At 40.9% G+C, this 27,028-nt stretch overlaps 3 protein-coding genes across 6 annotated transcripts in view; 1 reads left to right on the forward strand and 2 right to left on the reverse strand.

Annotated features, from left to right (window-relative positions):
• The window catches only part of TXNRD1 (thioredoxin reductase 1), a 72,741-nt gene that overhangs the window by 39,366 nt on the left and 6,347 nt on the right, over positions 1-27,028 (reverse strand). For all 4 annotated transcript variants that reach the window (XM_019952404.2, XM_019952405.3, XM_019952407.3 and 1 more), the window contains 3 exons: positions 11,908-12,030; positions 10,373-10,445; positions 8,681-8,800 (listed from right to left, as the gene is read on the reverse strand). In XM_019952404.2, the coding sequence (XP_019807963.1) occupies positions 8,681-8,800; positions 10,373-10,445; positions 11,908-11,994 (280 nt within the window). In that variant the 5' untranslated portion in view covers positions 11,995-12,030. Of the gene's footprint in view, positions 1-8,680; positions 8,801-10,372; positions 10,446-11,907; positions 12,031-27,028 lie in introns of those variants that run through there.
• Positions 392-2,467, forward strand: LOC109548487 (kelch-like protein 15). Its single transcript, XM_019926169.3, is given in 2 exon segments — positions 392-1,339; positions 1,342-2,467. Coding segments are annotated over 2 exon segments (1,776 nt in total). The 5' UTR covers positions 392-672; the 3' UTR covers positions 2,451-2,467.
• On the reverse strand, positions 13,402-26,619 carry EID3 (EP300 interacting inhibitor of differentiation 3). The gene has a single exon (XM_073788249.1). It carries the CDS (start codon positions 21,710-21,712, stop codon positions 20,606-20,608), a length of 1,107 nt encoding a protein of 368 aa, XP_073644350.1. The 5' UTR covers positions 21,713-26,619; the 3' UTR covers positions 13,402-20,605.

The following is a 27,028-nucleotide window of genomic DNA, read 5'->3' on the forward strand; positions in this document are numbered from 1 at the left end:
TAGAGCTTCAGTCTCCTCGTCTGCCAAATGGAACAACGGGATCTCCCTCCAGGGACAGCAGGCTTACATATGTACTGGAATAAGATGGAATGGAGAGAGAAGCCCAGAGACGCCGTCGTCGACGTCGCCAGTGCCTGCACCTCTGCTGCTGCCCGCGACCCCCCAGCCCCTCTCTCTGCCCAAGGCCCCGAGTCGGCCCTACCGCCGACCCCCGCCGGGTGCTGCGAGGCCCCTGGCATTGGCAAGGCCAGGCCTGGCCCCGACGCCGCTCCGCCTCGTGCAGATACCGACTGTCTCGAATCGCGTCTCAGCGCTGTCTTCTTTCCCAGGACTGGTTTCGTGGGGGCCGCAGGCGCACAGACTCGCCCCCCGCCGGAGCGGCCCCTTATAGACGTTCGAGGAGCCAGCTGAGTGCCGTCCCGGCACCTGACCACCCACCGTCCGGCCCGCTTCTTCCTGATGCAGACTGCCGTCCACTAGAGGCTGGACGGACCCCCGAGCTTCCAGGGTATGGATTGTGAACAAGTTGGTTTTGTTTCACATGTTCATTTACAGCGCTTTTGTGTTCTACCTTTCCAAAATGAAAGTATATAGCTTTTGGATTAATGGAGTGCTGATAAAAATTATGATATTAATTTCATCTTGTGCATACTTTGCTGTGTTAGGTGATTCATGGCAGGGGACGTGGAAGGATTCTGTTTCTCCATCCATGACACCAGGGTCTCTGCTGGGTTCAGAGCACTGTATGAGGAGGGACTGCTTCTTGATGTCACTCTGGTTATTGAAGATCATCAGTTCCAGGCCCATAAAGCACTCTTGGCCACCCAGAGTGATTACTTCAGAATTATGTTTACCGCAGATATGAGGGAGCGAGATCAGGACAAAATTCATTTAAAAGGTCTAACTGCTACCGGTTTCAGCCACGTCCTTCAGTTTATGTACTATGGAACTATAGAACTGAGTATGAGTACTGTTCATGATATTCTTCAGGCTGCCATGTATGTTCAACTTAGAGAAGTGGTGAAGTTCTGCTGCTCTTTTCTATTAGCAAAAATCTGCTTAGAAAACTGTGCAGAAATTATGAGACTCTTAGATGATTTCAGTGTAAACATCGAGGGAGTCAGGGAGAAGTTGGACGCCTTTCTGCTAGACAACTTCGTACCACTCATGTCCAGGCCTGATTTCCTGTCTTATCTGAGCTTTGAGAAGCTCATGTCTTACTTGGATAATGATCATCTGAGCAGGTTCCCAGAGACAGAGCTGTACGAGGCTGTGCAGTCTTGGCTGTGGCATGATAGAAGACGCTGGAGACATACCGATACCATCATTCAGAACATCAGGTTAAGACATCAGAATTTTATAGATACTCCCGACAGCTGCGCTATGAAGTTGACCAAGCCTTGAATTACTTTCAGAACGTTCACCAGCAGCCTCTGTTGGACATGAAATCAAGCCGCATCCGCTCTGCCAAACCCCAAACTACAGTATTCCGAGGCATGACTGGACATAGCATGGTTAACAGTAAAATACTTCTCTTAAAGAAACCAAGAGTCTGGTGGGAACTGGAGGGCCCACAAGTACCTCTGCGTCCGGACTGCCTTGCTATCGTGAATAACTTCGTGTTCTTGTTGGGTGGGGAAGAACTGGGCCCAGACGGCAAATTCCATGCTTCTTCCAAAGTGTTCAGGTATGACCCGAGACAAAACTCTTGGCTCCGGATGGCAGACATGTCTGTACCACGTTCAGAATTTGCAGTTGGTGTTACTGAAAAGTTTATTTATGCTGTAGCAGGCAGAACCAGAGATGAGACTTTCTATTCAACAGAGAGATATGATATCACCAATGATAAATGGGAATTTGTGGATCCTTATCCAGTTAACAAGTATGGACATGAGGGGACAGTGCTCAATAACAAGTTGTTTATCACTGGTGGAATCACCTCATCTTCCACCTCCAAACAAGTGTGCGTGTTTGACCCCAGTAAAGAAGGGACCATAGAACAGCGGACCAGGAGAACTCAAGTAGTTACCAACTGTTGGGAGAATAAGAGCAAAATGAATTACGCTAGATGTTTTCACAAGATGATTTCTTACAACGGCAAGCTTTATGTCTTCGGTGGTGTCTGTGTGATCTTGAGGGCCTCTTTTGAGTCTCAGGGATGCCCTTCCACAGAAGTGTACAACCCAGAGACTGATCAGTGGACCATCTTGGCGTCCATGCCAATTGGTAGAAGTGGCCATGGTGTGACTGTGCTGGACAAACAGATAATGGTTCTTGGAGGCCTTTGCTACAATGGTCATTACAGCGATTCTATTCTCACTTTTGATCCGGATGAAAACAAATGGAAGGAAGATGAGTACCCGCGGATGCCCTGCAAGCTGGATGGTTTACAAGTATGCAACCTGCATTTTCCAGAATATATACTGGACGAGGTCAGACGTTGCAACTAATGGCATCTTTCTCCCTTCAATAAAGCCAAACAAAAAATTTGTTTGCGACAAAGTAGTTAATTAAAAAACATAAAGAAGAACCCCACTAGTTTTACTATCAAAGCCATTGGTCTAATACATGAAAATGTTTTCATTCTGTTCTCGCATCCTTTTTATTCTTTTTAGTGGTCTCAAATTCATGCAATAAGTCAATTCTAAGCACTAGCTCTTGAAACTACTTCCAGAAGCAGTTTAATAGAACGATTCACTTATCTGGGAAGTTGATGTTATGCTTTAAACATTTCTTTCAAATGTCAGTGTAGGAGTCAGGCGTCTTCTAAGAGAAGACCTGATAAGTGTCACTGGATGTAATTTCAGTTCCTATCTCTATCTGAAATCTTTTTGAACATTTATTTCGGTGTATTGCAGTCTGTTAGACTTTTTGATTTTATTTTTTAAGTTTAAAACTCTTGACCTTTTTGCATGGCTTTTTGCTGAAAATGCAAAAATATAAATTTTCTACAAATTTAACTTTTTTATATTCAGAACACTATTTCTAAGCTGCCTTCTCTTATCTGCATTGTGTTAGTGAAAGCACAGCCACACTTGCTTACATCTTATGAATATATAAGGCACATCCCCTTTTATGCGTGGTTAGGATTCTATATTTTTAAGCTAGTGCATTTGCACACACGGTTTGCCATACTTGTTGTATTCTAGATGTAACGTCTTTTCGTGTATTAACATTTTTAGAAAGTTAAAATAACTGGAGTCCTCGTTTGGTATCAGAGTAGCCTATCTTCAGTCCATACTGATTCAGTAATACTCAAACTCCTTATATTCCTGAAACATGTATGGTTTTATGAAAACTAACATTTTATGTTTTATTTTCAAAAGTAAACGTTAGTGTTGCTTATCAATGTATGTCTTCTTTTTGAAAATGTTTTTCTTTGCAGTCTGTTTAATGTTACCCTGTTTTTAGTGAGCATCGGAGTGGTATATGGCAAGCCCTGGCCCTGCAGCATGCAAGCACTTTTAAAGAGAATTTAGGTAATACCAGAGTCCTAAATAAAGGCCCCTTAAAAGTAAGTGCAACTCCCATTCTTTACATTCAATAAGGCTGCTGCATCTGTTATTGAATGGAAAGTAGCAACTTGTGGAAAATTTGAGCTCAGTTTTGACTTAGAGGTAAGGAATAGAATTATAATCTTAACTGGTCATATCTACTTGTTTATTTAGTACAAAATATTTAGTGGCACTGGGGATGTAAGCCCTCAGCTTTTGTTTTATTTACTTAAAGCTACTAGCATGAAAGATAGTAAGTAACCTCAAAGTTCAGAATGGATCAAGAATAACTGTTTAAAAGCATTTATAATAAGTGTTTTAGGGTTAGCCGCACCTTTCAACTCTTTAAACTCGAAGAAAAAGCATATAGTTGTCAAAATTAAGCAAGAATAACCAGGGAGTGGATCATCCAAACTGATGCCATTTTCTTCTGAGTAGACTCTATATATGATACAGACTAGACCTACACTGGCAGAACTTGCCAGACCTTAGGATATTGGTGCAATATTGCAATGCCTTCTATATGGCTGTTGTGTAAATTTTCTAGTTTTACTTTTTTTTTTTTTTTGCTGCTGCCGCCACTGAATATAAAATGGAAGAGTGAAATCATGGAAATGTGAAGACTTGTTTCATTTTTGCAATTAAAATAGACAACTATGAAAAAAACCTGATTTTAAAACTCTACAACTGGAGGCTAGAAACAGTCAGGTACGTAAGTAGTTTTTTAAAAAGTGAAACATTGGGATTGGCTTTAGAAATCAACTTAATATTCTTTTGTATATGAGACTTAAATTTTTATTAAGTGGTCCTATCATTTACTTTCAGTTTCTAAAAACGAAATTCAGTATCCTGTTTCCCATGGTAATATGGGTAAAAGTCTTTTTCTACATCTTAAAAATCATTTTTAGTCATTTTACTTTTGAAAACTAGGAGTTAGATTAGCCGTTTAATTCTTTTTCTAATATATTAGTTGGCTTAGTGTTTTATATGTGTGCCGTCTTGCTTTAAAGAAAATAACAGTAACGTCTTCATTATTTTCCTCATTGTTGTCTTTTGCTGGAAAAGACAGAGACAGGGAACCCCATCAGGCTTTTACACTCCAGTGGTGGTTCTCTTTAATTGCTTAGATATGACTTCGTAGTCCTAGTTAAAGAAAGATCTGGGCAAACAACTGAATATTCTTGGTCTTCATTGTAAAAACACAAGGCCAAGATCAAAGTTCATGTTTTGGAAAATTTGTGAAATCTTTTAACTTGAACTAACTCTGGGTTTAGCTTCACACGTAAGTCATGTCTGACCTGATGTCAGCTGTAATCAGTTTTGAGCTTTAAGAATAGTTGTTATTGCTTGGGTTCTGAATGTATGAGAAAACTCTTCTGTTTATATGTAGTGCTAATTTGGCTTATTTTAAATCCATGATTAACTTACATTCCCTTTTTAAATTATGGTTTAATTGCTGAAAGAGATTTATTTTTGTTATACTAAACTATGGAAAATTTTTTCATAGAATTTTTTTCAAGTTTATTTTTTGTGTGCTTCATTTGGAACCATTTTTGTTTATATACATTATATGTGCTCAAAATAGTTTTTTTAAAATTCAGTAAGATTTAAAACTATACAGTGTAGTTGCTGTGATCTTTGTGTGTTAATTTTCACTTTACATTTTAAATGCCAGACTTTACAAAAATAGCTGATTTTTGTTAATTGCATCTTAATTAGAAACGTTTGTTCTCTTCCATGTCTTTGACCTTCTAAGTTTTTATTTTAATTTAATCTGCTTAAAGAAAATCCTTGCACTACAACCTTTTCATAAAATTCAAGATCTTCACGTTGAAGGTTTTGTATTGGAAGAAATACTACTGGTTTTTAAAAAGTAAAGCTTAATTAATAGAATTATTAGCTTTTCTTGAGACAGCTTTCTCTGTGTCCTCATTACTCTGTGTGAGTGTTACTATAATTTGTGAAATATCGACTGAGCCCTTCACTTATCTTTTCTAAAGCAGCACCTCTGGACACCTCATTCTGGGAAGCCTGCTCGAGTCATAGTAAAGGACACACATTTGTGTGGGGAGAAGTGGTAAAAATGGTTTTGTCTTGATTACATGAAACTAAGCTTTAAAATATTTTATAACAAATTATTTGAGCTGCATTATCTAAACATGTCAAACGTTCAGTGGGACTATTTTTATATATGTATATGTGGTTGTAGGTCATAACATTTCAGTTTATAATATAAATTGTTATTTCAGTTTATAAGCTATCTCTCAGAAAAGACTAGCTCTTTTGAGAATACGTAATTTAAAATTTTAGACTGAAGTAAAACAACATAGATAATAGTGTAAATTAGATATAAATGAGGGCTATATGGCAGTAAAACTGCTCGTGCCATTTTTCCCGTTTGCCTATTATACATTTTTTTTTTTTTTGTACTCTGAACATTTTTAGGGATCATACGTTCTATCAGATTAGAGTTGGTTTGGGGATAAATATCTTCTAAAAAGAGATTTATCTTAAAAATGAAAGTTCTGAAAAACTAGTTTATCAAGAGTTTATAAAGTCAAATATTCAATAGACATAGACTGGAATAGGTAAACTCATGGAAGTCGTTTCCTTTCAGTATACCAGTATAACTTCAATATTACACGAGTAACATTGAGAGAATGCTGTCAGCTTTGTTTGTTCCTCCTTAATGTTCTTAGATTTTCTTTTTACATCTTTGGGAACAACTACATTAAAAACCTTATTACTCAGTATATCAGTAAGGATTAGGTGTTTGCTTTCTGAAGGAATGTTCCAGTGAGGTGATCAGAGAGGTTATTTTCTATCTAACTTGTATATGCCCTATACCCCTTGGGCACATTTTGTCTATAGAAAAAATATTTTGACCTTTAGGTACATTTTGGGCCAGTAGTCAAATAATCCTAGGGCCGATTTAAAAATCTTAGAATAATTTAAGGTTTGCCTTTTATACCTGTTTTGGAAGTCTTTACATTTTTGTCAGGTAATTTTTCCCAAGCCGTGAATATAATCTATTCAAAACATGTTTATGCTATCCATTGTTTTTAAATTGAAAAAAAATGTTAAAAGTGTTTATGAAGAAAAGTTTAAATAAAATATTTTTAATCTTAAAAAAAAAAGATGGAATGGAGAATAAAGAGGAAAATGAGATGATCTGACTTTAATCACGACTCCTGTCCTGCAGGACCTCGATGAATCCATAAGGCTGGCAGGAGGCTGAGGTGGGTAGTGGGGAAAGATGGTAGCTTCCTTTCTGCTACAGCTATGGTCTTTATCTCCTCTCCCCATTTTCTTCCCGCTACTATCCCAACAATCACAAAACATCTGTTCCAACTTGCCCTCAGCACAACTGTGCAGCTCCCTAAGCTGGTCCACATTCCTCCTCCTACCCTTGTTCCAAACCACCCAGGGTGTTCAGCCCACAGCAAATGTCCTCGTTTATGTTCCCCACATGCTCCCTGCTCTAGAGATGCCAGGGTATTTACTATTCTTCAAATATGTACCTCGTTCCTTCACTGTCTAAATGAACTGACCTTCCCCTCCTCTGCTGGCTGTCAAGGACACAACATCTAAAAAGTCATCTCCAGTCACCTCTTAAATCATTTACCGATCCCACCTCTGGGCTCCCAGGGTACTTAGTTGGTACATCAATGATAACAAAACCTGTGTACCTACAGATTTGTGTTATTTATCTTTATAAATATTTGTGTATTTCCCCAGCAGAGACTCAAGTACAAAGAACGAGCACTCGATAGTAATATTATATAACTTCACTAGTAGGATTTCTAAAAAGTCTACTAAAAAGTCTAATACATTAACTGAAGAGAGACTCTGTTGTTAACTGGGTAGTACATTGACAGTAGGCTCCCAGGAAGGCAAAGAGTGGATTAACAGCAGACTCAGTTGGGCATTCAGACACGGGAGTAAATAACTTGGGAGGTGGCGGGGAGGGTAGAGGTGAAAAACAGAGGTGGACCATCAGCAGATGAAGTGTTAAATTCACGTTCCATAGGTCAAGAGTCTGCTCAACTGCCTTTCTGTTAGGCAAGGGAAAAGGACATGGAGCATGGCACCTTAGAACCAAATAACAAAACTCTCAGTACCAGTCTCAGGCCTCCAAAGGTCACTGACAGAAAGCAGCCTTCTAAGGGTCTGAGGAAAGAGATATGACTCCAGCATAAGAAAACTTCAAGTTAAAAGCATCAACAAAGGAAGCATGACTAGGTTAGAGGAAGAGCAAAAATTTTCAAAGCATGTGTTTATACCTTTTACACATGGGTATCTAGTAACTCTTAATTAAAACTCAGAAAAAGCCACAAAACAATTTACCCTAGCTGCTGGCTAGAAGATTTTCCCTCCAATGTCCCTCAGAACTAAAATCAGATAAGGGTTGGAGCCTCACTCTTCAAGGACATAGTGACCTACGTAATTAATTAGGCAGGAAGCTGTGCCAGACCTCATTTTATTCTTCTACAGATAATGTCATCTACACCTTCTAAAGTCAACGGATTCCTGTTCAACTTTTCTAGGGTTTCTATGGTAGTCTAAATATTTTTAATCCAACAAAACCCCCCCTTCTCAACAAACAATCCCCCCAAATATCAGCTCATGGAACAGACTTTTCTGGTGAGAGAAAAATGTAATAGCTTCAAAGGAAAGCAAATGTAGTTTGCACTTCCTTAGGAAACTCTATACAACTATGAGAATTTATTTGAAAGAATTCTGGTTTTCTATTATAAAAAGGTACTCCAAGTGCAATATCTGTTCTTACCATACATAATAATAGCTACAGAGCTAACACGACACAGGATAACCCCCGTGATTTTATCCATTAAAAAAACAAACAACAGGGCTTCCCTGGTGGCACAGTGGTTGAGAGTCCGCTGGCCGATGCAAGGGACACGGGTTTGTGCCCTGGTCCGGGAAGATCCCACATGCCGCGGAGCAGCTGAGCCTGTGAGCCATGGCCGCTGAGCCTGCGCGTCCGGAGCCTGTGCTCCGCAACGGGAGAGGCCACAACAGTGAGAGGCCCGTGTACCGCAAAAACAAAAACAAAAAAACAAACAACAGAGACGAATTCTGGGTTACTTGTAGATGGATGGCGCATTGCAAGATCCCAGCTTGAACCCCTCAGAAGCACAAACGGAAGAGCAGCTTCCCCCACATACCTATCTCCTCGACGTTCCACCCGTAGTTTCGAGAGTCTCGGAGGGCTTGTCCTAACAAAGCTGCTTGGTGCATCAGTTTTTTAGGTATGCAGCCCACATTCACACATGTTCCTCCGAGACCTGCAACAACATTGAGCAATCAGTTTATAGCCCGTATTACAATCCTCCAAAGAAAAGAGGCAACGATTATTACTAACATCACAGAGGAGGAGATTTCCCTTCTATCCCTCTTGAGTTCTTGTGGTTGGACTAATAATAAATTTGACATAACAGATCCCCAGGAGAAAAAGAAAGAAATTTTAATTTGTGCACATGAAGGTTTCATAGAAATGGGACCTAAGAAGTAGCCAAAGCAGGCCGTTTTTATACTTTTTAGACAAAGAAACAATACATTTGTGAGAAATTGACAGGACAAAGAAACTTAGGTTTTGGGTGCCCAATTATTTAAGCATCTAAACAGAGTTTAGGCTTGGGACGAATTAAAGAGGTGACAGGTTTGTGTACAATAGGCTCTTCAGCCCCAAATTCCGTATCTTTTGTGATAAGGCTGCCTCTCTACCTCCAGATGCAGGAAGTGCACCTTTCGCATGACTTCTTTCCTGCTTTCAGAGACAAAAAGGAGAGCCAGAGTGTCCCTCTTGCACTGGCCATTTCTTAAGTAACTTTAATTCAAAATAATCAATATGCCACTGTGTGTATTTTGGGGTGGCCTGCCCCAAGCACCAGTGCTATTGTATTAAACATCATAATTTATTTGCTTAATGTAGCCAATACTTTTTATATGAGTTTATTCCTAAGTCTCGTGACATTTCTAAGTTCAGAGAGCCTTATAGACCAAACACAGCAACATTACCCTAAAATGAAAATGAGCAGATTTCCACAACTTCCACATACTTCAAAGATTCAAAGTTAATTGACTGCTGATAAAAATGCCAGAAACTGAAGCCTTACTTTGCGTACAACCTTACACTTGCCACCAGCCCTATGAGTAGAACTGATAAAGGGGTTGTTGAGCTGGGCGTGGCTGGACTGCAGTGGGCCTGGGAGCACACAGAAAGTTTGGTGTATACGAGCATCTCTTTACGGAGACGGTCTATAGCCTTCGCTGATTCTCACCAAAGGATTCATGACACCACCCCCCCACCCAAAAAAAGAAAAGATTTAGTGTCCCTCAGTTTAAAGAACATGGTGATAACTTGTCTCCGTTAGGCAGGTGGGGAGGTAGCCAAAATGGCATGAGTAAGACTGCAAGATGGCAGTGGACTCCACAGCGAAGGAAATCGAAGCCCTCTCAGGAGAATGCTTAGTCGAGTGTCATTATGGAATGTGAGCTCCACAGGCCAGAGGGACTACACCCAGCACCAGAACAGTGCCCGACACAGAAGTGACACCTTCACAAATATTTGATGAACGAATTAGAAATTGTGACGCTGTCTTATCCAGACTTCCTGCTTCTTCTTGCCTCCTTCTAATTTGAAGCAGCTGAGTCATCTTGATAAGACTTACCTACTTCAACATTTAACTGGAGTCCATTTTAACTTAGCACAAGTGAAAGAAGTACATGTTTGGGGTTTTTTTCTTTTTGCTTATTTAATTTTTAATTTTAAAATTGGACTGTAGGGGCCATTTAAACCAGTGCCAGGGAAAAACCTGCTCCTACAAAGTCACTTCTAAGGTATTTTAAAAGCCTACCCCATCTAGTTCCAAGAGGGGTTGGAGTGACAAAATCCAGGACCATCACCTTCTTGTCATATTTGGCTGCCTCCTGGAAAATAAAATTATTAAAATGAGTTGGAATGGTTAACATGATGGACTGGAAATGGGCTGTTGAAAACCCATGTTATTTTTACTAAGCTATAATGCCTAAAGCATAACCAATCATTAATACCTGAGAATTTCATATACCAAAACGATTAGTGCAACTCCAAGGTAAAAGTTAAGCAATACTTAGTCAATAAGGGTAGCTTTAAAGAATATGCAGATTACAGTTTGCAGAACTGTCAGAGTCAGCTGGAATCCCTAGAATCCTCTTATGTAATTCCAGCCAAACAATAATAAAGTAAGCAATAATCTGAAAACTATGTGGCCATTTCTAAGCAAGTGGTAAACAGGCAGTAAAACAGATATACTGATAGTCTACAATCCTTGATTCAACCTGTATCCAGTAAGACAATATTTTTATAAGTACTTCGAAGTTTTATCTACTTCAGTTTCTGAACAGAATACTGGAAAAGTTTTTCTTCTGAAATTGTCAGATTTCCTAAAATGTTCACGCGAAGAGCCAGTGGAGAAGTTGATGATCTCTCTAAGGTTTCCAAATCTATTTTAGGGGAGTGACGACCATCACAAGTTCATTTTGCAGAGTATCCTTTATCTTTCTCAGAGAATAAGCTTTGTGTATTTGCAACTAGACCTCCAAAGCTTATTTGAAAGGACTGAGTCTATGTGTCCTTCAAAGCCACCACTGCTAGAATAAAAAAAATCTGAGATTACTCCTGAATCATTTACAGCAAAGCAATGCTTGATGCCAGACATTGGCCTGCTCCCAATTTGAACAGCTTCATTTGAATCTACCTTTACTGATTCACCACAAGCTACACCTTAGAGGAGGACAACTACCTCATCTTTTCAAACAAGGTGATAGGGAACAACGACAGGCACAAGGGCCCCTCACACATGGAAAATGTATCTCAATACAGGGCCAGGAGCTGTACTCCTAATCTCCTGTATTTATACATCCTGTACTCCATCACCTCCGGGCCACAGAGTTAGTGGATACACTCTTACCTCATTTCGTACACAGGGGAGGCAAAAACTTTTAGTAATTAAGCTTAAGAAATCCAACTGCTCTCCATCTTTCTACTGGGGAGGAGGTTCTGTGATTAGGGAAATCATCAAAGTGAAAACAACTAATAATTATCGTATTTATAAAGAATAAAAATATATTTATTTCTTTTCAAGCCATTTGCATACAAACCCCTTATTATCTTTAAAAAAAAAAAAATCAACCAAACTTAAAATGAATGAAAATGTGTCCCAGAATACTGGCCCCAGTATTTTTATACAAAGAATATACAGCTGAACCTGGAAAAATGTCCTTAACGTTCCCTGCCCAAGGTAACGTATAAAACATCACAAGAGTAGCTCAAATTCCACAGGGGACCTGGAGAATGCTGTCGGGGATGTGACTATTCTACCCATATCCCAGAACACACAAGAAGCCTTGCCTTAGCGGCCGCCAGTCCTCCTGAGCCCCCTCCAACGATGATGAGGTCATAGTCATAGGACTCGGGGAGATCCTCGGGGCCGTTCATTTTCAGTAGATTTTGAAGTCTGCCCTCCTGATAAGCCTAAAGAAGAAAAACAATGGAAGTAAAAATAACTTAAAAGCAGCAATGTCTGAAAAGTTTTGTGAAAAACCTTTCCTCAAAGAAAAGCAAAGGAAAAATATTGATTTACATCATAGCATGCAATGGAAATGTTCAACCTTCCTTCAAGTGGTCATCAGTAACCTGCTTTCTGTTAGGACTGTCCTAATGCATCTCCACATCACAGACAGCTACTCTGAAGTGTCCTCATAGTACACAAAACTAAGGCCCTGATGGTCCAACAAAGCAACTTAGACCTAAGTTAAGTTTGATCGGCTCTTTTTTCCTAGAATTTTTAAACTAGGCTTTAAATTAGGTTTTAAAAACATCGGTACTATACGTTTTTAATAGACCCAATACAATTTGGCAATCATTTTCACTTTCTAGTCAAAGGTAGAATAATGAGTAGGCTAAGGTCACAGATTAAGATAGGGACCTGGTAAATAGCAACTGAAACAGGTTAGCCAAATATTTAAAACTTTTTCTACATTGTTTAGGTAAAGCATAAAATCTAGAAATTCAGAACAAAATCACTAATTGACACTGACCTGAACAAAATGTTAAAAGTCCCTGCTTTCATAAGACATTTTAAATAAATGGGGAAAAAAGGTTAAATAAATAAACAAGTGACCCTTAAAGCTCATTTCTTCAATCTGCTTATGTATGAAGCCTCCTATATTTAGTAGTTTCCATGTACTTGGCATTTATAATATAAACGTTAGACTTTTAATTTTAAAACATCCTTTGATTCCACTAGTTTTAAAACACATTAGTTACATTTCATATTAGCATGGAACACTGTTTCGGTGAATATTTAAAATTATTTCTTATTTTAAAAATCTGGGGCTTCCCTGGTGGCGCAGTGGTTGAGAGTCTGCCTGCCGAAGCAGGGGACGCGGGTTCGTGCCCCAGTCTGGGAAGATCCCATGTGCCGCGGAGCGGCTGGGCCCGTGAGCCATGGCCGCTGAGCCTGCGTGTCCAGAGCCTGTGCTCCGCCACGGGAGAGGCCACAGCAGTGAGAGGCCCGCGTACGGCAAAAAAAAAAAAAAAAAAAAAAAAAAAAAAAAAATCTGCTAACATGAGAGAATGATTGGAAAAGTTGTTAACAAGCACACAAAAATGTTTTTCTTTTTTTTTAAAGTCAAGTTTTAACATTGGTAATCAAAAAAGCCCCCAAATTTACCAGCCCAGACTGCACATTTTTCTCCTGCCTACCATCAGATGTGGGGGACAAAAGGCAGAGCTTAGGATCAGTAGAATTGGATGCTTGGGATGTAGAAGGGGGTGCAGTATGGAAAGGTGGAGGAGGCGTGGCACCGTGGCTGCCCCCGGGCTGCGTGGCAGGTACACACCATGGCTCAGGGATTGAAGGGAGAGCACCTGGAAACCAGCAACAGCAGGGGCAAGCCTGCATCACCCTGACCGTCTGTACAAAAGGTCTAACATGAGAGGCTGGCTGGCATTATGGCCCAGGCTCCTCCAATGCAAGGCACTGTGGGGAGAAAAACAATTTGGTAATGACAGCCCTTCAGATCAACGGAGCAATATAAGCCTCAGGTCACAAGCGTTCCTCTCTCTAGTTGATCTCAGAGCGGAAGGGCTGACCTGCTGTTTGAAAAGAATTAACAAATAGATGCAGCTAGATGTTCTTCTGGAAAAATAACCATTTTTAATCTCAGCCTCATTTTATCTGCATGTACTTAACACAGATGGTGCCAAAACACAATCACTGGCTGCCTAAATAAAAACCACCTGTTCTTATAACCGCCTCCCCCAACACATCTACTGAAACAAAAGAAGGAAAATGCACTGTCATGCTGGAAAGCTACATACTCCCTCTACCAATGTTTATAAAAATCTGTTCTGTACTGAAATTTTGTATCAGACCTGGGTTCTTATGGTTCAAGTTTAAATCAAATTGTATCAACCGGGCACACAGATTTTACCAAGAAAGCTCTCAGTGAGCCTGAACATTTTTAGTTCTGTAAAGTAAAATCAGCAAGACAGGCAACTGAGGCATTCAGCTGACCCCAGAACTAAACATGATGTTTTAAAATTTTAATCCAACTTAAAACTGAAGTTGCTGTCATTCAACTGCAAGGAAGTGGTTGCCCATCTGAGATAAAAGTAAGATAGACAATATAAGACAGCTCTCTCCTCCACAGTGTAAGGAAGGCGCACACAGATGGGGTAAGGAGACACAAGAGAAAAATGCCCCGCGTTCTCCAATTACGACTGCTAGAAATATTGGTAACTACTGACCAGAGAAGCTGATAAAGAACAGGAGTTCTCAAACTCTTAGTCTCAGGATCCCTTCAGAACCTTAAATTATTTAGAGCTTTGGTTAATGTGGCGCTTAGTATATTGGAAACTAAGAAAAAAAATGTAATATCTTAAATATTAAAATACTTTAAGTTATTAAAATATCTTTAAATTTTAAATATCAAACATCATTGTTAAACATAAACAACTGATTAAAACATTTTTAATTAGTGAGAAGAGTGGCATTATTTTATATCTCTGTAATTCTCTGTGATGACTATCTTTTCTGTGTTCAGTCTGTTGCACCACTCTGCCTGCCATGTAGCCTCTGGAAAACTCCATGGTAGACTTGCAAGAGAATGAGTGAAAAAGGCAAAGAGCACCTTAGTATTAAGATAATTCTGACCTCAAGGACTTCCTGAAGGGGGTGGGCAGAATGAAGACCACAGTTTGAGAACCAAGGACAGCAGTGTAAACATACACCCCCCTCCCCCCAGCAGCTGTTTGTGAGGTTTACAGATTGTGTATTCTTCCATCTGCCTCTCAATGCCTTTCCTCCACCCCACCGCTAGCAAAAACTGTGCTCCAGACTCCCCCAGAAAGGCACAATGCTGAAAGCAATTCAGATTTCTTTAAAATCTGAGTAAGTCATCTTTATTTTTCCCCCAAACATGACTCCTATCCTTTGGGCACAGGTTTTTGTTTTTTTAACTATTACACATGAGCTCTGGTGTGGAAGTGACCTAGGTGAAAATACTTGCTCTATCACTCTCAAGGCTAGGTGACTTGGGCTCATCACCTAATCCTTGGGAGTCCGTTTTTTCCTTTTGTAAAATCAACATTCCCCCCACCCCCACCCCCAACTGCTGAGCCTGAGGTAAAGCATATTGCCACCGTGGTTGGTAGGAAAAATCCCTTCAGTCACTAATTCTCCCTTTCCTACAAAAGGGAACCTGCCTGCCCAAGGGGCTAAGTCAAAAAGCTCTGGCATGTTTTACAGATGTTGTCCCCTGCACTTAACCTGCATCGCCTCTCACCTGAAATGCCCTCTTCCCATCAAATTCTGATCCAGTATATCAACTGCATGATGTTTTATTATTTTTATTCAATGTACATAAATATGTCACCCTTTCTAAAGCATTCCTTTAGGCTCTTTTACCAACATCCTAAGACACCAATGTAAGGCCCGTTTCTTCCATTGTTTCCCTAAGGTTCCCAAACAACATTCTCCTGTTTCTTGCAACTGTATTAACACAGGTTCTCAGAGCACTTAGTGAAGACTGTTCCGCGCCTTCCTGTCCTTCAAGATTTAGCTGGAAGCCTTTACTTGACTGTGCCCAGCAGGCTGGATCCTCCTCTGATGCCCCTGCTGGCATCTTCACACAATCCCATCAACTCTACAAGGACAAGCATCTTGTCTCATTCCTGCATCACCAGTGCCAACTCCACATGTATGTGATGTTCAAAAATATTCTTAGAATAAAACACCTGGGTGCTAATTCCTACTCTGTTATGTATACTGAGAGGCTGGGCTTCAGTTCAGCTTCCTCATCCCTGAAAATAAAACTGTGGGAAAACACTGAAAAAGTACCAGGGGTGTAACATAATAGGTTAGGAGCTTGGATTTAGTCCAAATCTGAACCTGACTTTGTCACTTATGTGATCCTGGGCAAACTGCTTAAATTCTCCTGCCTGGGTTCCTTGTCTGCAGTGACTATATAAACGATACAAACTGCTGACTGCTTGTTTCCTTTGAAATCTGACTGCTGTTGCCAGCACGTTGGCACCCACTAGGCGATATACCTCAAGCCTCTGCTTTGGAGGATTATGGGCCATGAAAGGAATAAAACTAAATGATGGTTTAAATACTACAGACCTTCTGAAGAGCCTGGGCCCCAGGCCTATAACAGGAACTGGCAAACTACAGCCTGAGGGGCAAACCCAGCAGGCCTGTAGTTTGTTTGTTTTTTTCACAGCCCCTGAGCTAACAATGGTTCTTCTTAACATTTTTAAATGATAAAGGAAAAAAAAATCAAGAGCAATACTTAATGATACATGAAAATTGTAAGAAACCCGAATTTCAGTATCCATAAATAAAATTTTATTGGAAAACAGCCACGCCCCTTTGTTTCAATATTGTCTAGAGCTTCTGTTTTTGCAACAAGAGCACAGTTGACTAGTTTCAACAGAGGCCATATGGCTCACGAAGCTTAAAATATTTACTACCTGGCTTTTTGCAGAAAAAACATTGCCAACTCCTGGCCTAGGGAAAATTTCAATCAATGCTGACAGGTGGTGCTGGGTGAAAACTATCAAACTGAGGTAATACTGAGGTGAATACAAATCAGAGAACTGTCTTTGTGCCCAGTCAGTGAAGTAGAGATGCTTGCTACACTACCTTCCTCCTAGGAGGACCAGGGAGGTTCTGGTTAACCATCTAGACCTGCCAGCTATCATGTGCCTAAAATGTTTAGAGCCACAGTAATATTTAACATTCACTCTGTATCGAATATTCTGGCAAATGTCTCACAACAAACAGACGCCATTTCAATGCCTCCTCCCAGGGGCCACCCTGACCCAGCCTCTCAGCCACTCTCCAAGCAGTTTTTCTCCAGAGCAGTCATCACTGACAGAATTACTGTGGTCTCCCACTCTGTGACAGGCTCAACAATAGTCCCCTAACACTGAAGTCCAAACCCCAGATCCTGTGAATACATTACCTGTAAAAAGAGTTTCTGGAGATGTGATTTAAGAATCTGCGGATGGGGAGATTTTCCAGGATTATCCCACGGGGCCCAACTTATTCACAAGTATCCTTTTAAGAGGGAGGCAGAGGGAGACTGCGTTACAGTAATCAATGTGAAGACAAAGAGGCTGCACTGGCAGCTTTGAAAATGGAGTAATAGTGTATCAAGGAACACAGGTGGCCTCCAAAAAGGCAAAACAGATTTCTCTCCTCAGAGCCTCAACAGGAACTGGCTGTGCTGACACCCTGAGAAACCGATTTCAGACTTCCAACCTCCAGAACCGTAAGAAAATTAATTTGTGTTGTTTTTAAGCCACTAAATGGTAGTTCGTTACAACAGCAATAGGAAACTAATACAGCCATTAGAATATAAACTCCATGAGAGACGGACAATTTTCAGTTCACCACTTTCCACCACCACCCCGCCCCCCTGCCTAGAGCTGTGCCTGGCACAGTTGTTGAGTGAATTAACAAAGTACCAATTCTAATCACTTGGTAATGGTTTCCCCACAACAAAGGCAAGAATATGAGAAAGTCACGACATCTAGACTTAAAGCAAAGTGTATGAACCGTGACAGAGATGTCACCATGGAAGGAGGCAGCAGCGTGGACTTTCTGACACTGATCTACTACTGAGTGAGGGACTAACATGAGTGCTCACAGCGAGCCCAACCTTGGGCTAGATGTTTGGTATATATCATCCCATTTAATCACATGCCATTCCCATTTCAGAAATGACAATAAGGAAACCCTTAGAGGGCTTCCCTGGTGGCGCAGTGGTTAAGAATGCGCCTGCCAATGCAGGGGACACGGGTTCAAGCCCTGGTCCGGGAAGATCCCACATGCCACGGAGCAACTAAGCCCGTGCGCCACAACTACTGAGCCTGTGCTCTAGAGCCCAGGAGCCACAGCTACTGAAGCCCATGCACCTAGAGCCCGTGCTCTGCAACAAGAGAAGCCACCGCAACGAAGCGTAGCCCCTGCTCACCACAAGAGAAAGCCCGCGCGAAGCAACGAAGACCCAACGCAGCCAAAAATAAAGAAAGAAAATAAATTAAAAAAAAAAAAAGAAACCCTTAGAGATTAAGAAACTTGCCCATGAGTCAATAATTATACCCAGGTCTAAGTGATTACAAATCTCTTGCTTTTCTCACTATACCACACCCATTAATTCAAAGTACGTCACATACATTTTCTCATTTGACAGACATTCAATGTATGTCACATACATTTTCTCATTTTATCCTTACTGTAAATTTAAGAGAACAGGTAATTATTCCCACTTAGCAAATAAAAAACCTAAAGGTTTGCGGGTTTAATAATTTGCCCAAAGTCTCCAACTAGAACGTTACAGAGGATCTGATCCCAGGTCCTTTGATCAGAGAGTGGTTCTGTCAAACAACAAAATCCTAGTTTAAAAGATTTCCATAATATTCTCCTGAAGTTCAGCTGATTTTACTGAACCTGCGAAATATAAGGCACTCTAACTATATTAGAGGGAAACCAGCAGACTTGCAGCTTGGTTCATATCTAATCTCTATAATTATCTATTGGTCAATTTTCCTTTTTTCTTCAAGATAAACAATCGCTTTAATTTCCAAGTGATGAGGCAATCTATGTGTCACGACAACCAATTAAAAGTAGAAACAAGTGGTCAACCTGATTTATATGTTAACAGCTATTACTTTAGAGAAGACCCAGAAGATTACCTTCCTCCCAAACCTCCACATTCTCTGTTAATGCTTTTAGTCATCACTAAGTTTCAAATACTCCTGTAAAGGCACTTGGTGTTTAAAGAGAGAACTGGTGGTGAGTAGACCTGAGGCAGGATCTTTTTGCTATCACTAAGATTATCTTTTCCCCAAACAGCAAAGCTCTGGAAAACCTAAGGAACCCAGTTGGTAGAGGCATGCTAAAGGGAGGATCAGAGACCAAATGATGCTTCCACAATTGCTAGATCAAAGGGTGGTAGACACTGGGAAGGGTGAGCATCCCTTCATATAAAAAAGGGGAAAAACTGACTACTTCAGAAAATAATTGGCCCAGTTTCATGAGAAATTTCTCTTTTTGCTAAAAACCTCCACTATTACTGAAGAACCTCTCAATCTCAATCTTCTCTTGATCTCGAAGTCATTCATTTAGTCTTTGGATTTCCCTTCCCTGTATTACATTTAGACTTGGTGGGAAAGTTTATCATTACTGCTATGCAAAGCAGATACTTATCCACTTGCCAAATAAGATTTAATGGCAAGACCCCCTGCTACCAAAGATTTAGTTTCTATAGAGATCAAGGAAAGCATAGGCATGCTCACTGCACCTTCAAAACTTGTTTTCTTAAAGACTCAAATTTTCAGCAGTAGCGTCCAAATAAGGTGGTAATTTATATTCTTAAAACAATTACAAGCAACAACACTAAAAAGCCTTTATGGCTTTATGCTAAGTGAAGAAAATGAAGAAAACTTGGATTAATCAATCATATATTTCTGTTTAAACAGGAAGTTTCCAGGCATTTAAAGCCCTACTTAAGAAATCAAAATGGAGTTGGAAACAAATATTCAAAGCTGTTAACATGATGAAACATCACTGATTCTGAGGGACACTCTGTATCAGCAGAAATTACAAAGGGAAGCTAGGGGCCAGAGAAGAAATGAAGCAAGTACATGAAGACTATGTAACTGGATGTTAAAAGATTTTGTGTTTGAAATAATCTGGCAAAGGTTACCTTCTACTCCTGAGGTCACTAACAGATGAGGTATGCCAATTTTTGCCCAGTTTAACATTCAAATGGAGTAGTCTTCCAAAAAATCTTACAGGTCTCTCTAGAGCCATAACTTCTCACAATTCCATGTATTTGGCCTCCATATTTCTCTGCGAGACTACCTTCTTTACCTTTGACCAATTCCTGCTTGCCTTTCAGCACTTAGTTGATGGCTCACCTACTACAGTAGAGATATTCTACTTTTGTTGAGTCCAATTGCAGGAGAAATTATTTCAAATATGGATACCCACTCATTAATCTTTCTGAGTCTTCTTTGCAATGAAGCATGGCATCTGAATTTTTTTTTTTCTTACAGTATTAACGTCACTTAGGCTCTGCCCTACAGAAAGTCTTCCTTGACCATTTTTTCCACCCACTCTTCTCCCCAACCTGGTCAAGAGCCCCATTTGGGATTCCTGTGGTTCCCCGGAGCAGAGGAAGCAAGGCAGTAAGTATCACAGAGCACCATAACTAATTTTTTTTGGAAAATTATCAAATACCTTTTAATTTATGGAATTCAGAACTGACTTTTATTATTAAAGTCTTAAGAAGCATTCAAAATAATTTTCCCATGAACATGCCAGTGAGATTTTTTTAGCAACAGAAGATCATGACAACTTTATAAACTACCAAGAAAAATACACTGCACAGTGAAACAATTTCTGATGTTCTTGAAAATACTTTTTCACTTTACAAGAGATACAATATGTGTTTCTGTTTGGATTTTACTCTCCATTTTGAGATGCTTAAGAAAAGCCACAAAATGTCTCCTACACTAAGAACAAAAATCTTTAGTACGAGTTTGTGATCATGGCCTCTGAAATTTCAAAAGTTGCCACAATATTTTTCCAGTCCTGTAAACTCAAAGATATAACTCCTTGTTTCCTGCAATGGGAACTGGAATCATTCCCCTCACCCACATGGTTAATATTAATGGGCTCCAATATTGGCAGCCTGTCATGGTCAAGCCTTATTCTTGCAAAACCATCCCTTATAATGAAAGAAACATAAAATATATTCTCCACAGTACGAGAGAAAGAGTTTGGGTCAATCACAAACTCAAAATAGGACACGGGAGTATCAGGATACTTCTGAAAGTACGTTTGCAACAATCCCAAGATTCTTTCTACTTCTTTTTCTGTCGCTTCTTGATTACTACTCAGGTCCAGCTTCCTCAGCTTTGTAGGCATATCCCCGTTTTCTTCCATTCTGTGAACTCTTTTCCGGTGCTCAAGTCGGGGCTTCCGCGCGGAAGGCTCTGATTTGAATGAACCGAATATAAAGTGGAATGTTTCAGCTTGCAGCATCCACGACGTTGCTTCCTTTTGTACTGTCTCCCAAAAAGAACGAACTATATTATCATCACAGTCACTCAGCGCATCACGTCCATCATCTTCCATCCAGTTTAGACCCACAAATATAAGCAGAAAATCACAAAATGCCACCTGATTAAAAAGGCTCATGTCAGAGTTTAGCTGCTTTGCTTTTTCTTTACCCAAATCAGAAGCCAAAACAAGAAACTGAGCGTCGAGGGCCGCTTCTCTCGTTCGACTCACTGCATCAAACAGGACATTGGCTTCTTCGAGAGCTTCGGTTAAGGACTCGCTCGTCGTGTTCACTATGTCATCACGGTTCTGCTGGACGTTATAGATGAGCTGCCGGTACTGCTTGCGGATACTCCGGCATTTCTCCTCATCAACCAGCTCCAGCAGGCTTGGGTCGATGTCGGCCTCCCCACAGCTGAGGTCGTCAGAGCAGGCATCAGGCCCCGCCTCCGCTTCCACCTTCATCGGCTCCTCCGCCGCCTGCTTCCCAGAGCACGCACCACCGGTAATGGTTACCACCGGCTCCTCGCCCTTCTCTACGTCTCCCCTCAGGCAATCTTTTTCCTCAGCCATGTCGGCGACCGGTAGCGCTCAGGTAACGGCCTTCGCAGTGTTTCGGCCAACGGCGGAAACAAGGGGTCAGCCGGAGCGGAGAAGGACGCCTGACCATGCGCACTAGCGGAGTCCCGCCGGCCCCGCGCCCGGCGCGCCCCGCCTCCCAGCGGTCCCGCCCCGCGGAGCCCAGACCCCTCAGTGTTCGCAAACAAGCCCCCGGCCGGCGCAGAAGGCGCGCGAGAATGGGTCCCACCCCCACCCTAGTAACACCGCTCGGTTCAAGCGACAGCTACTATTTTGGCGTTTACTGGCAGTGTCCTCTAGCTTTCAAAGAAACGCTTGGACAATCTTATGACAAAATTATGGGGGACCAAACGTCCCGTGCTTTAAAACATTTGCTGTCACATGTTGCGGCAGCGCTTTTTCGCTCTGATTAAAAGACTTTTTAGGGGGGGAAACTAAATCTGGCTAAATTATAAACTGCTCACAAAGCCAAAGATCGTGGCCTGCGGTATCTCCATTACAGATAGGCTGAACTCTCAGGGTCCATTTGCAAGGTGGTTGCTTGGAACTCCGTCTTCATTATACTAACGTAAATTGTGTTAATTACCTAGGCGGGCCCTCAAAACCTTCAAAAGCCAAATCCTCTCTAACCTACCCCAGTGGGGGGCGGGGTCACCGGGTAAACCAGGGTCCGGACTGGCGCAGGCGCGAAGGTGCACTACCCTACCCCACTCCCACCCCCGCCCCCCGTCCCACAGCGTTACGCAAAGCGATCTCTGGTGCTGCGCCACCCAAGGGTACAAGAATAAAGTGGACAGGGTCTCCATCAAAGAGCTGTTCGGAGGCTTGCCAGAAGTAAGGGTCACAGACTCCGAGTGGGTAGTAAATCTGAACCCTAAAAGGTGAGAAATCTGTGAAGATTTTAGACACAATCTGTTATAAGGATATGAATGTGAATGCTGTAAGTCGGGTGACTAATGTATGTTGGAAAAATACACCCCCCAGTTCACTAGGAAATCACATACAGTTGGAGAAAAGGCTTAGCTCATCAGTCACAAGAGCGGAAGGAGAGAGGGAAAGAAAGGGAGAGAGACCACCACATTGCATCTGAAGCTCTGGTTTCAAGGCACCAGGAAGTATATTGGCCCTACCTTCCTTCCTATGCATCTACACTGGTTCTTTATTTTTATTTTTATTTATTCATTTTTTTTGCGGTACGCGGGCCTCTCACTGTTGTGGCCTCTCCCGTTGGGGAGCACAGGCTCCGGACGCGCAGGCTCAGCGGCCATGGCTCACGGGCCCAGCCGCTCCGCGGCATGTGGGATCTTCCCGGACCGGGTCACGAACCCGTGTCCCCTGCATCGGCAGGCGGACTCACAACCACTGCGCCACCAGGGAAGCCCTACACTGGTTCATTTTTCTTTGACATTAGCATAAAGTTTCTTGCAAATACATGAACAGCCAAGCCTCATGTTAAGTTACTTCAAAATAGTTACTCTTCGTTCACCATTATTCTTTTTAAGTAGGGGTAAAATTCAGAAAGAAACATGCATTTTTCAAAAACAGCATGCAGTACTGTTACTTGTGCATATACATTACCCTGCCCTATTAGACTGTTAGCTTCCCTAAAGCAAGAATTTGGTTATAAATCTTCCAAGCAAAGCTATTTTCACATGGAGGCATTTGAGTATGCACACTTGAAAGTGTAAGCGTAGATGAAAACCTTTGTTCCAGTACCTATTGCCAACTTATTTGGAGCAAAAGATTTCACAGATTAGTGGAAGAAATAGATCTTACACACTGACAATAAGTTGGGACTTCCCTGGTCGTGCAGTGGTTAAGAATCTGCCTGCCAATGCAGGGGACACGGGTTCGAGCCCTAGTCCAGGAAGATCCCACATGCCGCAGAGCAACTAAGCCCATGCGCCACAACTACTGAGCCTGTGCTCTAGAGCCCGCGAGCCACAACTACTGAGCCCACGTGCCTAGAGCCTGTGCTCCACAAGAGAAGCCACCGCAACAAGAAGCCTGTGCACCGCAACAAAGAGTAGCCTCCACTCACCACAACTAGAGAAAGCCCGCGCGCAGCAACAAAGACCCAACGCAGCCAAAAATAAATTAATTAATTAATTAAAAAAAAAAAAAGTAAAGACTGCTTTTCAGAAAGTCAGCCTTATCTCTTCCCTGAAATGAAGAAAAAGCAAGAGAAAAACAAAGCTGGGGACCAGGATCATCAAAGGGCCATATCTTAGCCCCAAGTCTGGCCAATTACAAACTAATACTTACCCATCTTAAATCTTTGATGAAAACACATAGTTCCAAGTTCCAAGTCCAAAACAGTTTGCTTTTATAGTTAACCATATTCTTGGGAACTTCTGATATCCATTTCAAATTCAGTAAAAGTGATTTATAAAAGAACTCCAAAAGATAAGCCAACCTTCCCACCCTAAGGTGCCTATTTTCTCCTGGCTCAGAGGATGGAAAACAGACTGACACCAATTTGCTCCATACACAGCCTTTCTTCAAACAATTTTTAAATGCCTTAGAAAAATAAATTAATTTTCCCAACCTACTTATAAAGTATTACTGATGTATCACCTATAGGGATGTCACAGGAGGTAAAAGCCCACACAACTTGCTCGGAGCAACAGCACACATCAAGACCAGCATCATATTACTAAGTTGTGATTTTCAGTGCTGAATTTATTCTCTGCTAGATCCCTGCTCATAAGAACCTTGGTAACATGTAACTTAGGTCATCCTTAGAAAGTCATACTTGCATTATACTCTGCCTTTTAAAATCTGCCTCTAGAGTGCAAAGTTTAGATGTGGCTACAAAATAAAAATCTCAAACCTAATGATTTCCCCTGATCATTTGAAGAATGGGATTTCTGCACTTGTGAATCCTTAAGTCACTAAACGGTGATTTTCCAACCCGAGGTCCAATTACTAGTAATAATTATATAAATGCAGCTTAAAAAGAATGCACAGCAATACATAATTTGTTATACCAGTAAACTTCTCTGTGACTCTTAACAGAAGGCAAAAAGTGCAAGTACTTCAAAGAAATCACTGAAGTCTACCTTCTTCTTGCAGTAAGACTAGTTCAGGTCCCTTAACACACAACCTGCCTCCAAAATAATTTAGCTTCCCTCTTCCCCCTTTTTCTCTTTCAGGAGTTGCTGCTAAGGCTCCATAGGGCCTCCATTTCCTTTCTTCTTTTCTTCATTTTTTTTCTCCAGTATTACTATTCAGTCCCTTTGCTAGGAGTTCAGATTCATTCATTCCAAGCATTCTTAAGCTCTTTCCCACAACCCCTAGTGTTCAACACAAACATGGTGGTACGGATGAATGTTATAGGTTATAGGTCTCTCTATGGTCAAATTTTAAAAGTCACATAGGACCCACTATCTTTTCCAGTGGGGTTTTACTGCCTGATTAATCTACAACCAACAGATATTTAAGAGACTTCTGAGCCAAAGCCAAGAACCAGTCAGGTTTGAGTCCCGCACTCTAAAAGATATGCTTATCCTGCTGTTAGCTACCTCCTGACACTTTTCTGTTCCTCCTTTCACAGCAGTTTTTCTCCCCTCATCCTGCCAGGGTATTGATTTAATACTGAGCTGTGAAGAGATGTGGTGAAGGCCTAGCTTGATTTGCTGGAGTAGCTGGATGTTAGGTATATGTTCTCTTTCATCTGAATTTCCTTTTAGGTTATGTTTGTGTGTGTATATTTTTGCTTTGTTTGGCTTTTCAGTATTAAAGGTAAACTTTCCAATGATCAAGGCAGATATCTGTGTTTTTTAAACGAGTTTCTCAAAAGACCATGGACAGTGGAAGGAGGCAAACCTGGGTTCCAATCATGACCTATTAGCTATTAGCACTACCTTAGGTTGCTTAACCTGTCAGCCTCCAGTCTCCTCATTTGTAAGATGAGAATACTAGTACTCACATCATAAAGTTACTGTAAGTATTGAATGAATGAGAATTACGTGATAGATCTGACAATATTTTCAACTATTGAACAGGTACTTAAATCTTCAGTTATCCCAAAGATAGCAAGTGATTAATAAACATTAAGACACTAAATAGGAAAAAAAAAAGTGTATACAAACCAGTAGCTTCACTCCTGGGATGTTGTTTTAGGAACAGAAAAATATTTTAAAGGCTAAATATCCATGAAGAAGACAGAGAAGTATATCTCACTATAATAATACCAGTGAAAAGAAATTTGTCATATAAAATTTAAAAACCTACTAGGGCTTCAACTAATGGAACTGTGTATAGCACTTTGAAGGGTAAACCACTCTACTAGAAATTCTGAATCAGGGCCATGAAGAGTCTGAGATTATATGCAAAATTCCTTTCTTTTTTTTTTGGAAAATTTATTAAAATTAATCAGTGTGGGTTTATTTAAATTCTAATGTCAGTTAAATGGCATAGATTTTTTTTTTTTTTTTTGGCGGTGCCACGTGGCATGTGGGATCTTAATTCCTTGACCAGGGATCGAACCTGTGCCCGCTGCAATGCAAGCCCAGAGTCCTAACCACTGGACTGCCGGGGAATTCCAGCACAATTCTTTATGTATATTTTTCTCATAAATAGCTCCTTGGACTTCAGCAGATTCTTTGTAAACACCTGGTATCTAAAAGAGGCTTTGAATAACTGTTCTATTCAAATAAGAAGGCTTTGCTGTTAGTTGAAGTAAAAGATAAAATGACAGTCAAGCCCCACAAAATAGTTTGGACCTGCCACTGAAATACTTTAGAGTATATAAAACCTCCGCCCTTGCTCTGTGGTTGAAAGTCATATATTTAACTGACACTTCAGAAAACCAAGTGCTGGCTGATTTGCCAAGCCTGAAGAAGTAACATAAACAAGGGTGTGAATTGAGAATAGAGAACCCTTCCCCTTGTAAGAGCCATTACCAACTCTCCTGGGACACCTCAGAAGTCAGCAATGATCAGGAGCATCATTCTGATAGACTAAGGGTAGGAAAGCACTGGGTATTCGGCTTCTAAAGGAGGCAGCCTTGAAAAAGCTCAGCTCTGGAGCTCTGGGTTAAAATCAAAAGTAGTGCTTTCTTCGGAGTTTGAGTTTCCTCTTTTGTAAATGTCTTCTATCCGACGTCTTCTCTGTCATACAGAGCGGCCACGACTCTTTGTAAAAAATCATATACAAACATCTGTTGACAAAGGTATTTTAAAATATATACATTGCCCTACAGACTTGAGTTAGAGATAACAAAGACAGAGCCTAGCTCAACATCGAGAACACAGGGGCTCAGTAAACAGTAGCTAAATAGACATAATGTGACTTTCTTCTCAACTG

This window comes from Tursiops truncatus, chromosome 11 (assembly GCF_011762595.2).
Source record: "Tursiops truncatus isolate mTurTru1 chromosome 11, mTurTru1.mat.Y, whole genome shotgun sequence".
NCBI classification, from domain to species: Eukaryota; Metazoa; Chordata; class Mammalia; order Artiodactyla; family Delphinidae; genus Tursiops; species Tursiops truncatus.

Excerpts from the sequence above, each read along its gene's own strand:
- EID3 (XM_073788249.1), bottom strand. The coding sequence starts at position 21,712 with ATGGCTGAGGAAAAAGATTGCCTGAGGGGAGACGTAGAGAAGGGCGAG.